Here is a 16,713-nt window from a genome sequence, read left to right as displayed (position 1 = left end):
TTTATTCAATCATTTCAATAAAAAAGTGCCTTTCTTTGGAAGTTAACATTTATATAACAGTACAGTGCAATCTGACAAATCTTTATTTAGATGTTAAGTCCCACTATGTTCAGTGGGGTTACTCTTAAGTAAGGATGCACTATTCATACGTAATTCCGTTTATATAAATGTCTTCTCAATCTTCCTTTATTTTTCCACATTACTTAATACTTTTTAAAATGATAAAAATATATTTATATTATTATCATATATAATTATACTTATTTAACTTACAATATCAGTCTTTCATGTGACCATGGCAACTACTTACCTGAAATCTATCTGAAATGTTCAAATTAATAATACAGCATAAGCACACATTTAAACAAATATATTTACTGTTATTTCTTATGTTAGCTACACATTGAAAGCCTGTTCACTATGCTGCATGCGCTAGGTTTCGCACACTGAGCTCTCGAAGTAATGGACTCTCTCATATAGTTTAACTATAAGGGAATAGTTTTGGGTGTGGCAAGGAAGCTGTCCAGTGCTAACAGGTTGGGGGGGGAGTGGGCAAATGCCACTTTAGCACCAAAGCTCCCATACTCCCATAAATTTGTTTGATAGGATCCAGGATAAGAGCAGCAATGCCCCAGTGCAAGGGGAAACTGACTCTCTTTCACAAGGACCCAACCTCACCTTGCTTTTGGCCAGAGATGGGGAACCTGTGGACTCCCAGATCTTGGATTCCAATTGCCGCCATTCCCAGCCAATACAGTGGTACCTCGCAAGACGAAATTAATTCGTTCTGCGAGTTTTTTCGTCTTGCGAATTTTTCATCTTGTGAAGCACGGAACTGCACCTCTTCAAGCAATGCACCCTGGGTATTAACGGTTTTAAGAAAAAGGAAACAAACTTGCAAGACGTTTTCGTCTTGCGAAGCAAGCCCATAGGGAAATTCGTCTTGCGAAGCAACTCAAAAAACGAAAAACTCTTTCGTCTTGCGAGTTTTTCGTCTTACGAGGCATTCTTCTTGCGAGGTACCACTGTATGGGCAATTGTCAGGGATGACAAAAGGGCCACAGGTTCCCCAAACCTGCTGTAGAATCACCACTTTGGCGAGCTACAGTGCTTCTTTAAACTGCTGATTCATTGAGCAGCACAGTATCTCTGTGGTTTACCAGCAGGTGGGGAAAGGGATGACTGGCAAATGAAACTACCAAAGCCTCTGATTTATCTGAAGTGTACATCACACTGATGTGCAAGATGCAATCTATTATACCCACCTAAACCTGCCTTTTATGAACTGTTGTATTTTATGGTTACCAGATTTTTTTCATTGAATCCGGGGACACTTTTATTTATTTTTTTGAAGCTGAGTAGCAACAGGGAGTCAGTAGTGGGGATGGTGAGGCAAAAGACCCTGGGCCCAAAAACACATGCATATTGTTTAAAGGTGCAAAGCCCTTCTTTCGCACCCTGTGAAACATAAATGCATAGTTTTTTTAAAAAAAAACTGGGCAATGGTGCGCTGCACGCCTGTGACTCCCAAGCCTTCCCCGATCTCCTTTCCCCTTTGTTTTGACAGATCAGGGGAGGCTCGGGAGTCACAGGTGGGCAGCCGTTGCCCAGGAGGGGCCAGCCTGGTAGTGCAGTTGGCTCTGGCTGGCTTCAGGAGCTGCTCGCTGCCGTGGCGCAGGAAAAATGGCGGGCGCCATGGCAGCAAGCAGTGAGCAGCTCCTGAAGCCAGCCAGAGCCAACTGCACTAACAGGCTGGCTCCGGGCTGCTGAGGCTGCTGCTGCCACGGTTCCTGGGGACAGATTTGCAAATCTGGGGACATTCCAGGGACAGAATTTGTCCAGGGACAGATCTGCAAATCCGGGGACTGTCCCCAGGAACCAGGGACGTCTGGTAACCCTATTGTCTCTGCTCTCTGTTCACATCCCCAGCGGCAGAGCCTGGGGCGGCACACATGCCCTGCGCCCAGGGATGGGACCAGCTGCCTGCAGGGGCAGGGCCGGCCAAGGCAGGACACTCTGTGGGGCCTCTGAGAAGTCTGCCTGCCTCCTCCCACTCAGCCGCCCTACAGCTGAGGGGGAGGTGGCGGGCGGACCGCTTGGTGCAGCGCGCAGCCTGCGGGTGCTCAAGCCACCGTGTCACTCCCAGGAGAGACGTGTGGCTCGGGCATGCTGCAGACCCCGTGGTGAGTGCCGCCCGGCACTTTGTCACCCCCCTTAGTAGTGACACCCGGGGTGAACCACCCCTACTGCACCCCCTTCCTCCACCCCTTCACATCCCCTGTCCTGCATGGCAAAGCTGTACCACCTAAGTGGCAGGATGTGCCCTAGTAGAATGTAAACATTACAAAAGGAACATTTGGGCATTGACATCAAAGCAGAAAAGTCAAGGGTTGGCACACATGTAAGCAAAGCATTAGCGAAAGTCTTTAATTTCAAGCTTCGACAAGAGTCTGAATGCTGAAACACTTCCCTAAGCAGCTCACCATCTCCTTCTGCTTCATAATTGCATTTACATAACAAAATAATAAGTCTAATAAATGAAAGATAGTTTTCACACCTCATAATCAAGGTCCAAATAATTGAATTCTCCCTTTGCATGAAAATGGTGAGTGTGTTTATCAACTGTAAAGTTCACTTGATTATTGAAATGTTCAATGAGGACTGAATGCCAATGCTGATCATCCAATAGGCTACCCAGAGTGATATTAACCTGGGCATCAGCAGAATATATTTTAGCATCACCTTCAAGAGGAGAAAAACAAACTGTTAGGTCTGTTGGAAGAAACAATGAAGACAGTGAACTTATATATATAGTTAGTTAGTTAGTTTAAAATAAGCAGATTACTACGTAGGTGTGCAGTATGAATTTGCACTTGATACCTATGTTGATGAGCAAGGAAAGCTTTCCATTAACTAATGCCAAGGTGATGTGATCTCCATTCTGTCCTTCTCTGTGTAACAGAATCCCATCTCTTTGTATCGTTTTGAACTGCAGAGAAATTATGTCTTTCAGTGCTGTGGTGGATTTGGGGTTAAATCTGTAGAGTAGGAAACTCTTCCCATCAAAATCTGCCACATCAGACCCTAAGAATAACACAAACAAAGCAGTCAAAAAAAAATTATATCGAAAATGTACAATCTACTCCTTGAGTGGGAATTGAAAAATGAAGTAATAAAGAAACAACGATAAAGTGGTCACAAGATCTGGGCAAGACAATACATTTAGATAGGTGGGGAAAATTATGGAGTGTTGACATAAATTTCACAGCTTGTTATTTGATAAGAGAAAATATAATGGAAATGTTGGTACCTCACCCCAGTAAAATTGGCAAAGATCTATAAAAAATATTCAAACCTTTGTTGGAGATGTAAAGCAGAGGTGGGAACAATGCACCATATGTGGTGGGGGTGTAAGGTGATTAAACAATTTTGGACCAAGATACATGAAGAGTTCAAAAGAATATTTAAAAGCACAATTCTCAAAAAGCATACCTGTTAGGCTTAATAACCAACAATATCCCCAAAGATAAAAATAATATATTCCTCTATGTGACAGCAGCGGCTAGATTATTAGTGGCAAACAAATGGAAAACAGAAAAAATACCAGAATTACCAGCATGGAGAATTAAGATCTGTGAGTTTATGGAGATGTCAAAATTAATGACATCAATTAGGGGCTGCTCCAAGCAAAAAACTTCTGGGTCGGAGGAGCACCAGAAATAGCTTGCGCAAGCGTTATTTGCAGTGCACATCCGCATCAGAGGAGGCCCATGCACATGCACACAAGCTATTTCCGGTGCTTTTCCGACCCGAAAGTGCGCCGGAAATAGCATGTGCACACACGTATGGACACGTGCTCCCCCGCCCTCCAGCCCACCGCGCGATTGGCGCTGGAGACACCGGCCCAAGGCGCAGTAAGTTTTCTGAACCCTGCCCTATACTTTCAGTTTCTTCAATGGGGTTCATATTTCACACTAGCAGTTTAAATGGTGACACCTCTTCTCGGAGAGTCTTTGCATCCAGTCAAGGTGAATGTGCAATCAGAAGCAAGCATTTCAGAAGGTATCACTATACAACTGGGAATAACAATGGGGGTGGGGGAAGGTAAGAAATTTCAGTGGTTGAGAGCGAGGTGGAGAGGAGAGAAGTAATTCAATTAAAAAACTCAAAGGCTTGCTCTCATCATGCCATTCTGCACTCATTTCGGAGGGAAGAAAGGATATAAATTTAATTAACAAATAAAGTCATTAACTGGGGGGGACCCCACTGTATTTTAAGAGCACTTGTGGCTCTGAAACACCAAGGCAAAGCAATTACCTATTCCACATTTTTGAAATACTCTTATTCTTATTGAAATTTTTGAAATACTCTTATTGACAGAAGAGGTAGCAATGATTCCACCATTTAAAAAGGTACTTTGTTTCTCATGACACATTATCTAGTCCCTTTCAAGGTCATATATATATCCACTTGACTGGAAAGAACAGATTTTAGACCAGTAATATAAAACAGTATATGTCACAATCTGTTACAGCCTGACTTAGAACTACAGAAAGGAACAGATAACACTCAAGTAAAGCTCATAGTGTATTCACGCTGTGTAAGTAAAGAAGACAAAGGAGGTAATAGTTCTTGAGAGATACACTTATGAAATAAATGAAGATGTAGCAGACGGCCAATAATATATGAAATCATTTTCCAATTCATTGAGTGTCCTCTTCTAAGTCAATGGAAATCTGCTATCTAACTTTGCTTAATTTGACAAAGAAAAGAAAAAAACGCTCTATATTTTGGAAGCGAGCCTCTAAGAAGTTCTCCTGTGCAGGCCCCACTGAAATGAACCTGTGATCTCTGAGGGATTGTGCCTAAGCTTCTTGAAAAGTTATCCATTTTGAGTGACTCATAATATTTTTAAAAAGCCATTAATATTCAGCAGAATCGCACCAATTATAAGCAGAAGGGCCTTGTTTTGAACTTAAGCTGTCAGTTGGTTTAATTCTCAGTTCTGTCACATAAGATGAGTAAGTTTTACTTTGGTAAGGACAGTTCAAGGGAGAACACTAGGACTCTACATCAATCACGTTTTTTTTAAATCAGTACATTTCCACTATGAAAATTAGACCACTAAAACGGGGGCATCGAGCGAGTAACAAATTACACGTTCAATCGATTTTAAATGCGTTGCCACCTATCCTTTGACAGAAGGCAGCAGATAAATAAAAGGCAATCAATGAATTCATTAGTACTGATAGTTATTCGTAATCCATACACCAGCATCCCCCAAATTTGGTTAGCTTCAGAGGTTTGTGATGTGGTATCTGGAGGTTCCCAGGTAGGGCAATTCCCCCCTATCATATCATTATCATTATTAATAATTATTTTCTTTACCTCAGACTCACATAAAATATATATCTATATGATGAATAAAATCTCAATTTAAATTGAAATAATAATGAAATCAAAGCAAAATACATAAAAGAAACAGAATGGGTTCATACTATTTCTCTACTACCCACATTGCACAATCTGTCATCTTCTATGTTAATCTATTCAAATACACTTTTGAATAGCATCGTTACTGGGTTTTCTCTTTTCTGATCATCAAATGATTAAATAAATATGCATTTATTTATGGAAATAAACTTTTTAGGCTCAATACGTGGTATAGGAAAATACAGAGTTTTTCCCCTCTTTCCTAAGGATCATTTCAAGTTTTGTCTGAAAACCATGAGAAATATTTCAAAAGGCAAAATAATCAATGATTTCCAAGACTCTGATAATCAAGGATTGATGTTTGCCTTACATGCCCTCCTTCAATTCTAGTTTGCTAGATAACTCTTAACTACAAATAAAACAACCCTCAAAACCTAAATTGCCCAGAGCAGTCTCTGGAGATGTATGAAGGCATTGTACAAGTGTGCATTGAAAGATATTAAGTTCTGCAGTTTGTGTACTGACCAAACCAACCAACCAACCAACAGAAGGTGTGGATGGGGCAAAGCTTTGCAGAAACCTCTGTCTTTGCCCTCCATTCCTCCTTTCCTTCAAAAATCAGCACAAGAGTCTTTGGTAGGGTGGATGCAGGTTGATGCTCCTACAACTATTTCTTTATTATTTTATTTCGGCAATTTGTATGTTGCCTTTTAGGATCATTGTTCTTCCCAAAGTGATTCACAATTGAACAATAGAAAACAGAATTAGCTTCATGCACTGGACATAGAAACGTACCCCAAACCATTTCCCATCAAATAATTAAGAAGAGAAATGACATTAGAGGAGATAATTTTTGGTGACATTGGTTTGGGTGTGGTGTAGGGCTTTGAATGTACAGTGGTACCTCAGGTTAAGAACTTAATTCGTTCCGGAGGTCTGTTCTTAACCTGAAACTGTTCTTAACCTGAAGCACCACTTTAGCCAATGGGGCCTCCTGCTGCTGCCACGCCACCGCTGCATGATTTCTGTACTCATCCTGAAAAAAAGTTCTTAACCCAAGGTGCTATTTCTGGGTTAGTGGAGTCTGTAACCTGAATTGTCTATAACCTGAAGCGTCTGTAACCCAAGGTACCACTGTACTTGCTTTCTGAGGAGGCTGAGGGGTGTTTGTGAGTGCCTTTCCTTTCCTTCTGCAGACCATCTGACTGGTACAGTGGTACCTCTGGTTATGTACTTAATTCATTCCGGAGGTCCGTTCTTAACCTAAAACTGTTCTTAACCTGAAGCACCACTTTAGCTAATGGGGCCTCCTGCTGCCACCGTGCAATTTCTGTTCTCATCCTGAAGCAAAGTTCTTAACCCGAGGTACTATTTCTGGGTTAGTGGAGTCTGTAACCTGAAGCATATGTAACCTGAAGCGTATGTAACCCAAGGTACCACTGTTTTCTGTGCTCTGCAGTCTTCCCCAGTGTCCGCACTTCAATTAAAACCCAGGGGAAACATGATAATGTAACACTACCAATGGGCCTCCCCCCCCCCAAAAAAAAATCAGGAAATACAAGCAGCCAAGGAGGCAGGAGGCATTGGGGAAAAGTTTATGGGCAAGCAAACAGATCACCCTCAATCACCTTGCAATACCAAAACCCGAGAGCCTCTGGAAGTCTAAAGAAATTCTCAAATGCCCTGAGAAGGAGGCAGAAAACAAATGGAAGTCTCCTTCACAGGGGGAAAAAACGTTGGGACATCAACAGATTTTGGCACGGCACTAGTTTCCTTTCACACAAAGCTCATCTTGTGGGAGACCCTCCCTGCTAGAGGAATAGCGGACCACTCTGCTTCCAGAATATGTGCATTGGATCTGAACCATACTTGGAACAGAAAGCCTGTCCTCCTCCTAGACGGGAGGTGTTGTGAGCGGGAGCCCATCCCGCGTCAGCAGGGGGTCGTATTCGGCTCCCTGCGTCATTTTCCCGGCTGCCGTGACACGCCCGTCAGGCCAGCCAATAGGGTTGGCTCAGGGGCGGGCTCTAGCCGGATTCAAGTGGCTGCAGCATCCCCGCACCTCATTCTATTTCCTGGAGTCGTTGGATCACCTGCCCGTCCTCCCTTTAGGTCATATTTATGCTCTTGATATTGCTATGGACTTTGGTTGGTTGCCCTGGTTGACCGGGGGGCTGGTAGGAATTTTGTATCCATTTGGCAAATTGGCACCAGCCTCTTGGTGTCTCGCCTACCTCATAGCAAATCGTCACAACTTTTCCGGTATTGGCGGTTAGACATTGGAATATGTGTTGTGTGTTGGTGGGCGGAGTGTGGCCATCACCTACCCCTCCCCTTTTAGGTATTCCATTAAAGGAATCTGGCGGTTGTGGATCCTCTCCGATGCCCTGCTGGTGGCTAGGGCCATGGCACGATCCCCGGTGACATCAGGGGAAGCTTCCAGTTGTATTTGCATCAACAAGCTGGTTGTTAACCTTCAAATGCCCCCCTCCCACTGCACGGGGTGGGGTCATATATAGGTTGTTTGATCCAATGCCTAAGCCAATAGCACTCACATGCTGTAACCAATAAAGTTGTGGCTTTCTTTAGCCCATTAACCTAAAATACATGTGTCCTTGTGTCTTATTTACCCCTATGCAGGTTGCGGGTCCTCGATTCACAATTGCTCTTGGCCTGAATGGCTGAAGCCTGCCACAAACTCTGCTAAAAAGGAAGCAGGTTGCGAAAAAGAAAGCTGTTGCGAAAGTGCTTGCTCAGAACTTTTTAGCAGTGCCTGACATCAAGCTTTGCCTCATTGATGCCCTGCCTTTCTTGCTCTGCTTGCCCTGTGCCCTTGTCAACGCAGTCCTTGATCCCTTTGCCTGATCTGAATTCCCTACTGATACTGTGTCTCGTAGATTTCCTAAAAATAACATCCATGACTCTAATCAGGCAAATGTTTCTCATGCCCCAATGAGTTCCTGACAGCCTGAAAGTCTCCCCTAGTTTGAGAAAAGTGACATTTCACTTCATAGCACAGCTGTGGAAGACATCACAACTGCACGCCGTACCGGATTGCTTGAACCGCTTTGCCGGAGAAAGGGCAATATGCTCCTGCTTGCAGGTTCTCCCCTCTCGCAAAAACAACAGCACCCCATATACAACTTTGCGAGCAGGTTTTTAACACATTCCCTTCTTTATTCCTCCTACACAGTTCTGGTTGCTGGGGTACCCAGCAGCTGTTTTAATAATAATGATAATTAATAATTTTATTTTTTGTATCCCGCCCAGCTGATTGGGTTGTATTAGAAAAACATCTTTCAGAACAACTTTCTATTCCTTTTGCCTTGCCAAATCAAAATTCTGGTTTTGCATGAAATCAGGGTGGGGTTGGAGAGCAAAGGCAAAGGGAAAATAGCAGGGGGGTGGCGGCTTCAGAACTGGGTGGAAGCTGAAAAGGGTACGTAGCAATTGCAATGTATGGATAATGCAGGAGATTACCAACAGGGGTGATAATCTCCTGCATTATGGTTTGTGAGCAAGGCTGGGTGGGGTTGCAGAAAAGGAGGTGGGAGGAGGTAAAGGAATGGAATCATAGAATCACAGTTGGAAGGGACCCCAAGGGTCATCTATTCCAACCCCCTGTAACGCAGGAATCTCAACTAAATCATCCATGACAGATGGCCATCCATCTGGAAGTGAAAGTAAGAGTGGGTGCAAAGCGGATACAGAACAAAAGAGAGAAGTGGCTTCAGAATGGGGTTGGGACCAGAGTGGTCTTTTCTATTGGGCTTAGTGGCGCATTGCGCCAGGGCGCTGGACTCTCAGGGCTGCCCCAGCGAATGTGGGAGCAGCGTGCCTTTGCCAGTGGCCTCCCCTTTCCCTCCTGCACGCCTGCCAGCTGTGCCCCATCAACCATATGGCTGGCGGGCATGCAGCTTTCTTCCCAAGCCTCCTCGAGAGGAGAGCGGTCTCCACAGAGGCTTGGGGAGAGGTCAACAACTCTGGGAAATTGGGGGGGTGGCACCAGATGGATCTTTGTACCACGGCGCCGGATATGCTTAAGACGGCCCTGGTTGGGATGGTGAAAATCAATTTTAGTAGTTGCATGAGGTGTATCAGGATGCTATCAGTGGCCCCCGGCTAGTTGCCCAGGAAAGTATAAAGGCAAGGAAAAGTTTATTGCAGTCCTTTTTTTTATTTCAATCTTTACAGAGAGAGGCTATAGAACCCAGCCTCTTGGATGATGGCATTGTCCTGAGTGAATCTCCCCCCCCCCCTTCTCTCCCACTTCCGAATTCATCACTTCTACGGGCGCTGCTACATGCCCTCTGTCTTTGAGCTCTTTGCTCTCCCACTTTTAAGGCTCGCCGGATTCTGGGAGATAGTGGGTTGCCCTGTGCCCTCTTTTTCCAGGAAACATCCTCTTTTTCAGGGGTAAAATTTCTGTCGGGGTGGATTTTTTAAATTTGCCAAAATGTCTCTGGCTATACTTTCTGGATGAGACATAGGCATAACTGGTAGTTGAAGACTTGCTTTCTTCTTCTCTTCTCCTGCCCCCCCCCACCCCTGGCAATATATCACACTTTCTATAGCAGATGTATAGAAGGGATATTTAAAATCAGAGTTGTCATAGTGTCCTCTTTTGTGCTCTTCAAAATATGGCAACCCCACAGAGCTAATTTGGGAACTATGCATGTGTATTCTGTTTCACTTAAATTAAGATTATTGATATATACTTCAATTCATTATATGGTGCAATTGACCTCAATGTGCAAATATCAAGATAATAATGGGGGTGGTGGTTTATGCTGTTAGGATACAGAACTCTCACACAAATATCTATATTTCCATTAAAGGCCAATTAGCAGGATCCCCCCCCATTTAGAATGCACCTGTAGATTTCAATTATGTGATTCATCTCAAAGAAAAGGCATCACTTACTGTAAGCACAGCCATAGACCTCGATCCTCATTCCAATCCTGCCATTGCGGTTCCAATCCAAAGGGACAAACCGCAGAAATCTTGCTTTGATGGAATGTTGGAGATTATAAGTTACCACAGTGTCTGCATTGGTGTTTCCTGAAAAAGCCTGAAAAGGACAATTTAAAAGTCAGCATTTGCTGTATGGCTTTATTTCTTAAACCTTGACATGGAAACTTTTTTTCCTTGTATGCTCTGAGAACCTGTGCTAAAAGCTCAGTGAGGTGTAACTGTACTCCTGTAAGATGTCTCATTGTGTAGATATAACCCCAGACTTAGATCTGGTTCAGATGATCACATTAAACAGAGTTCATGTGATTGAGAATGCACCACAGTGAGCATTCTTGGGTTTCTACCCTCTCTTGCTCCACCTTTCAATACCTGTGCAATGGACGAGAGGGAAAGCTTCTACTTTCACTGTAAAGGGCAAAACATAACTATCATACGATGTCGAAACTCAGGATACTGTGGGTTTCTTCTAACCAAAGTTAGATGACAAACCAGAATCAGAAACCGTAGCTGAATCCCACTGGGTTTAAACTATCTTTGACTAGAGCAAACCTCAGTTTCTCACTCAGATGTAACAGAATTGCAATTTGTTCTTAAAGTGAATTTTCATTCACGCATGAATGAGAAGGAGTGGGTGAAAGGAAGATGTGATGCTGAGGTCATGCTATGGTTTACTTGATCACCTGAGATGAATAACAGAATATGCCCCCCCCCCCCGAAGCATGAAAGAAACATTCTTATTCTGCTAATCTTTTCTTTTTAAAAATGCATTGATGTCAATGGGAGTAGGACCACGTCCACTCTCATTTTTCAGTTTCTTTAATATGTGGCGGTAAAGATATGAAGCCATTTTGTGTTTTATTTTTGGATTGTAATGTGATTCCTTTTTGTTTTAGTTGATTTTCTGTCTGGAAGTGTCAACTTTCCAGCCTAGTTCATTTAACCTAACACTTAAGTGACAAATGAAAATTTATGCAAGAAAAGGGTGATGACAGTGATTTTCCAATAGAATGATGTGTTAGGACTAGAGAGAATGTCATTTTCAGTTTCATAATACTTTAAACATTGCAAAAGAATGTTAAAGGGGGTGTATGCATGAGAAGGTGGCTAGGGATGCACACAGTCATCCTTCCAGGTTAGCCATGCATTCCAGATCTGCTTCAAAATCAATTTATGGGGCAGGGCTAATGTTTACCTGGGTTAGAAAAACCTAGTTTGAATCATCTTCTTACCAACTGCTGAGTGCAGCGTACTGCTTCGTTTACTGGACTGTTAAAATCTCCTTTGCACATTCTAAGGCAGAGGGCCTTTTTGGTAGTGGCGCCCACCCTGTGGAACGCCCTCCCATCAGATGTCAAAGTAATAAACAACTACAGTCATACCTTGGGTTACAGACGCTTCAGGTTGCGGTTTGTTGGGTTACAGACCTGCCGAAACCCAGAAGTACCGGAATAGGTTACCTCCAGGTTTTGGGGGTTGTGCATGCGCAGAAGCGCCGAATCGCAACCCGCGCGTGCACAGACGCACCACTGCGGGTTGCAAATGTTGCAGGTTGCGAACGTGCCTCCCACATGGATCACGTTCGCAACCCGAGCATCCACTGTATCGGATGTTTAGAAGACATCTGAAGGCAACTCAGTTTAGGGAAGTTTTTAATGACTGGTGTTTTCATGTACCGTATTTTTCGTGCTATAAGACACACTTTTCCTCTCCTAAAAGGTAAGAGGAAATGTGTGTGCGTCTTATGGCGGGAATGCAGTGCTCCCGCTGTGCTCAAGAAGCTTTGTGTTGCTTTTGCTGAAGCCAGAAGAGCAAGAGGGATCAGTGCGCACGGGAGCGCTCCTGCCTCTTCGCTCAAGAGGCTTTGTTTTGTTTTGTGTTTTTTTAAATAATTTTTTATTAAAGGTTTTTATAATAATAACAAACATATAACAAATACATAAACAGACAAAAACAAAAACAAAACAAAAAACATGTACCATTTCATATCTTAATTTCTTATACCTTTCTTCCCCGACTTCCTCATGCCTCCCTTTTCTGTATTCCAAATTCTTATCAATTACTCAGCAAATCTTCCCTTATTTTAATTTAAATTTAATCTAATCTTCCTTATTCTCCTTGTCATAGTAACCGTTTACTTTCCAGTCCAACATCATTCTAACTTTCATTAATTTTGTAGTATTTCTTTAAATAGTCCTTGAACTTTTTCCATTCTTCTTGCGCTGCTTCTCTTCCCTGGTTTCGGATCCTGCTCGTCATTTCTGCCAGGCCCATGTAGTCTATCACCTTCATCTGCCATTCTTCCAGTGTGGGTAGTTCTTGTGTCTTCCAGTACTTCGCAATAAGTATTCTAGCTGCTGTTGTAGCGTACAAAAAGAAAGTTATGTCCGTCTTTAACACCCCCTGTCCGACAATACCCAAGAGAAAGGCCTCTGGTTTCTTAGGGAAAGTATATTTAAATACCTTTTTAAGTTCATTTTAAGTTCAAGAGGCTTTGTGTTGCTTTCGCTGTTTCTTGTTTTCCTCCTCTAAAAACTAGGTGCGTCATATGGTTGGATGCGTCTTATAGAGCAAAAAATATGGTATTTGTTGGAGGCCGCCCAGAGTAACTGGGGAAACCCAGCCAGATGAGCGGGGTACAAATAATAAATTTATTATTATTATTATTATTATTATTATTATTATTATTATTATTATTACTACTACTACTACTACTACTACTACTACTATGGGGCCCAACAATAAAGGAGGAAGTAAAGACTCCTCTCCTTTCATTGCTGGCTCTCATTTATGCTGGGTTTCAGGTGAGGTGGCATGACAGAAACCAAGTCTTGGCCAGGGAGCAGGGAACCATAGCCTGCTGAACCCAGAATGTGCTGTTTTTGGTCGTAATCCAGGTGGTTGTCACAGCAAGGTGGCCATGGGATCAGTCGCAAAGAGGCCTGGTGAGGAGCTAATTGTGGAGGGGGGCGCCCCTTGGAATTCCATCCTGCTGGGCGTTTGGCTCAGTTCGGTTTGGGATTCAGCTGGGGCACAGTCCACAAGTGTCCTGTGAAAAAATGGGACTTCCCTTTTTCTCATGCGACAACATGGTGGCCGCAGTGGTCAGGTGACTCACACGGGAGCGTGGGCGGGAAGATGCGTGTCTTGGTTTTGGGACTCAAAGATGTTGGAGGTATGCCAGTGCGCACAACATCTGTGCTACCTATAAATAGCCAATTGGATAAAATGAAACGCCCTTGAATTCTAGAGCCCAGCTGTGCCTTCCATTCATCATGTCAAAGCCTTGTTGTGAATGCCAGGCTTGGACTGTTCGAAGCTCTCAAGCAACATGCAGTAGGGATCATAATCAAGCACACAGGGAAATAAAAACTCTACAGCAACTTTTTCTCTATCTATACACTGATTATCTCTGCTTCTATTTTCTTTGGCAGCTAATTGTTGCTAAGTGTTGAGAGGAGAAGGAGCAGCTACCAAGGAGAGATAAGATAAGCAGAGATAAAGAATGGATGGCAGGAGATGGGTGATCCAGGGCTTCTGCTTTCCTGTGTGCTTATCTGGAATCCTGTTTATTTTCATTGTTTCTGGCGGTGAGTTCCAGCATTCTCAGCAGTGATGTTTACTTTCGACGTAATAAATGTAGAACACAGTCAGGTTTGAACAGAGGTTGCTTAATTATCCTCAATGCCTTTTTGCCGTGAATTCCAGAGGTAATGAACATTGCTTATTTAAAGTGCACATGCATTGTTCTTGCAAACAATATGGCTTTATACTTTTTATGCTCTAACACATGCAAGTGTTTTCCCAATTGCTCAAATGGAAAGTGAAGCTCTTTGGCCCACCGTAGGTGGTTCCCCACCACAGGGCACCAAGCCAAGGGGGGACAAAACTGAGAAGATCCATAATTGAGAAGATCCATTTGGGGGAACAGAATTTTGTTCTTGTTCAAGGTACAATATTACAAAAGATTACTAAAGGCTGCCCATGATGACAGTGGATGCCATGGAAATGCCTGCTTGCATGGGAGATTATTATTATTATTATTATTATTAATAATAATAATAATAATAATAATAATAATAATGCTCTTCCTTCCAGATAAATCTCAGGTAACCTTAATAAACTTCCTATTGCATCAAATTCAAAAGGAAATACTTCAGTCCGTTTACTACTCATAACGACCAGTTCCATTGTCTAAAAATGAACTATCCAACATTGTTCTAAATATTTGTTCAATATATGTGAGAGGTATTTTACACTTTTAGAATTCAATTGTTCATTGAATAAATGCTCAATTTAATCACAAAATAAGAGTATCTTTTCATATGAAAATCAATTTGCAATTCTATGATTTAAATTATCATCATCTCCAGTATGTTTCTATTGCCACAAAATCCACTTTCAGCCAGAGAGTGCAATTATTATTATCTAAATGAAACGAAGGATATGTTTGCTAATGCATATGGTACTGGCATTTCTCATTCCATCTTTATCATGCAGCAAAGTTGGGTTTATATAGCTAATCACATAAGTATCTATAATATCATAGCACTCTCCACCCCTCCCTTCAAGATACTAAAAATCACGGAACAGCTTGTGAACGTGGCAGTTAGTGCTAACCTATAATGCTAATAGGTGTTAGAACTAAATCTTTAAAGGCAGTCAATTGCAAGTCTTAGAGTCATGCTACTATTCTGAGTGAAGAACGCAGACACACAGGAAGCACTGAAAGTCAGAGGCTGGTCTTTTATTGGCTCCCAGGAAAGTCTCTGGCGAGAGACTACGATTTGAGGGGTGTGGGGAGACAGAGTATTTGTTATTGTCTCTGCTGCTGCTTGCACTTTTGCTGCTCACTACTATGAGAAACTATGGTCCATGGGGTCACGAAGAGTCAGACACGACTAAATGACTAAACAACAACTATGAGAAACGGGACGCGGGTGGCACTGTGGGTTAAACCACAGAGCCTAGGACTTGCCGATCAGAAGGTAGGCGGTTCGAATCCCCACGATGGGGTGAGCTCCTGTTGCTCGGTCCCTGCTCCTGCCAACCTAGCAGTTTGAAAGCACGTCAAAGTGCAAGTAGATAAATAGGTACCACTCCGGCGGGAAGGTAAATGGCATTTCCATGCGCTGCTCTGGTTTGCCAGAAGCGGCTTAGTCATGCTGGCCACATGACCCGGAAGCTGTACGCCGGCTCCCTTGGCCAGTAAAGCAGGATGAGCACTGCAACCCCAGAGTCGGCCACGACTGGACCTAATGGTCAGGGGTCCCTTTACCTTTACTATGAGAAACAATTAACAGCAAAAACATTCTGTTCATACCACACAATTAGTATTTTGTCACTGATCTTAATTCAGGGAGTTGGAGGAAAGGATGTTCACCTATAATTCTATCCCCCCTCCCCATTTTTGCACCTTCCATAGTCCATTAGAATTACTCATGGTATCACTGTTTAAAATTTTTATATTAAATACTGTTCAACTAACTGTTCTCTTTACCATACAACGGTCTTATTCTCTCACGATTGTGGAAAATTTACAATCCTACCAAACCTCTCCTTTTAAAAGCAAGGCCTTGAACCTGCCATGCACTCCCACAGAGTTGAATGCCACTAAATTATACAGACAGAATATTTACTACACTTCAGAGTGTTAGAATACAATCTGTCGTGTAATGACACAAAGCAGGTACATAAAACATGTTGTCTTTGAAAAGCAGTTGGTGTTCCACATGCCCAGCATAAAAGCAGACGAATTGATAACTTAGTTATCATCACAGTTTTGAAATATGTCACTCTTTTGCGGCTTAAAAAGAACAGACAGTGGTAACACTCAGAGTAGTACCAAAGAACTATCCTGTCTGCAAATATGTCTTTAGTCAGGCTACTGCTTCTGGCTAATAATTTCATTCCCAAAACCAAATGCTGTAACTTATTAGTGCTGTTATAATTATAAGGTCCCAAATATAAAATAAGCATTCCTAAATGTACAAGGCAAATACATATATAAGTATACAAACTACGTGTCTGAAATAGTACAGGAGAGCAATCCTGAAGTCATTTTGATTCTCCCAAACCATTCTGACTCTCCCAAATTGACCTCAACTATTTCTCTGCAAGGAGGAAGGAAATGGGAAAGTCTGTTTGCTTAACTGTCACAAGGTCATATTTGTGTATGAATAGGGTGAGCCTGTGACCTGGATTCGGGAACTAAAGTATTTACCATCACAAAAGAGTGGCCAGGCTGCCCAGGTAAAGCAATCAGTGACCATTAACAGATATCCTGGCAAACATGAGTTCTGCTGTAGA

At 42.7% G+C, this 16,713-nt stretch overlaps 1 protein-coding gene across 6 annotated transcripts in view; it reads right to left on the bottom strand.

Moving 5' to 3' along the window:
* CNTNAP4 (contactin associated protein family member 4) overlaps nt 1–16,713 on the bottom strand; it is a 281,703-nt gene that overhangs the window by 107,413 nt on the left and 157,577 nt on the right. For all 6 annotated transcript variants that reach the window (XR_014539759.1, XM_083576530.1, XM_083576533.1 and 3 more), the window contains 3 exons: nt 10,357–10,504; nt 2,881–3,084; nt 2,558–2,742 (listed from right to left, as the gene is read on the bottom strand). Coding sequence is in view for 5 of the 6 variants with exons in the window: in XM_083576530.1 (XP_083432656.1) it covers nt 2,558–2,742; nt 2,881–3,084; nt 10,357–10,504 (537 nt within the window). In the remaining variant the exon portion in view is untranslated. The remainder of the gene's footprint in view (nt 1–2,557; nt 2,743–2,880; nt 3,085–10,356; nt 10,505–16,713) is intronic.

The sequence above is a fragment of the Podarcis filfolensis genome, assembly GCF_964270895.1.
Source record: "Podarcis filfolensis genome assembly, chromosome: 11".
Classification (NCBI taxonomy): Eukaryota; Metazoa; Chordata; class Lepidosauria; order Squamata; family Lacertidae; genus Podarcis; species Podarcis filfolensis.
This window is presented reverse-complemented; position numbering and strand designations above follow the sequence as displayed.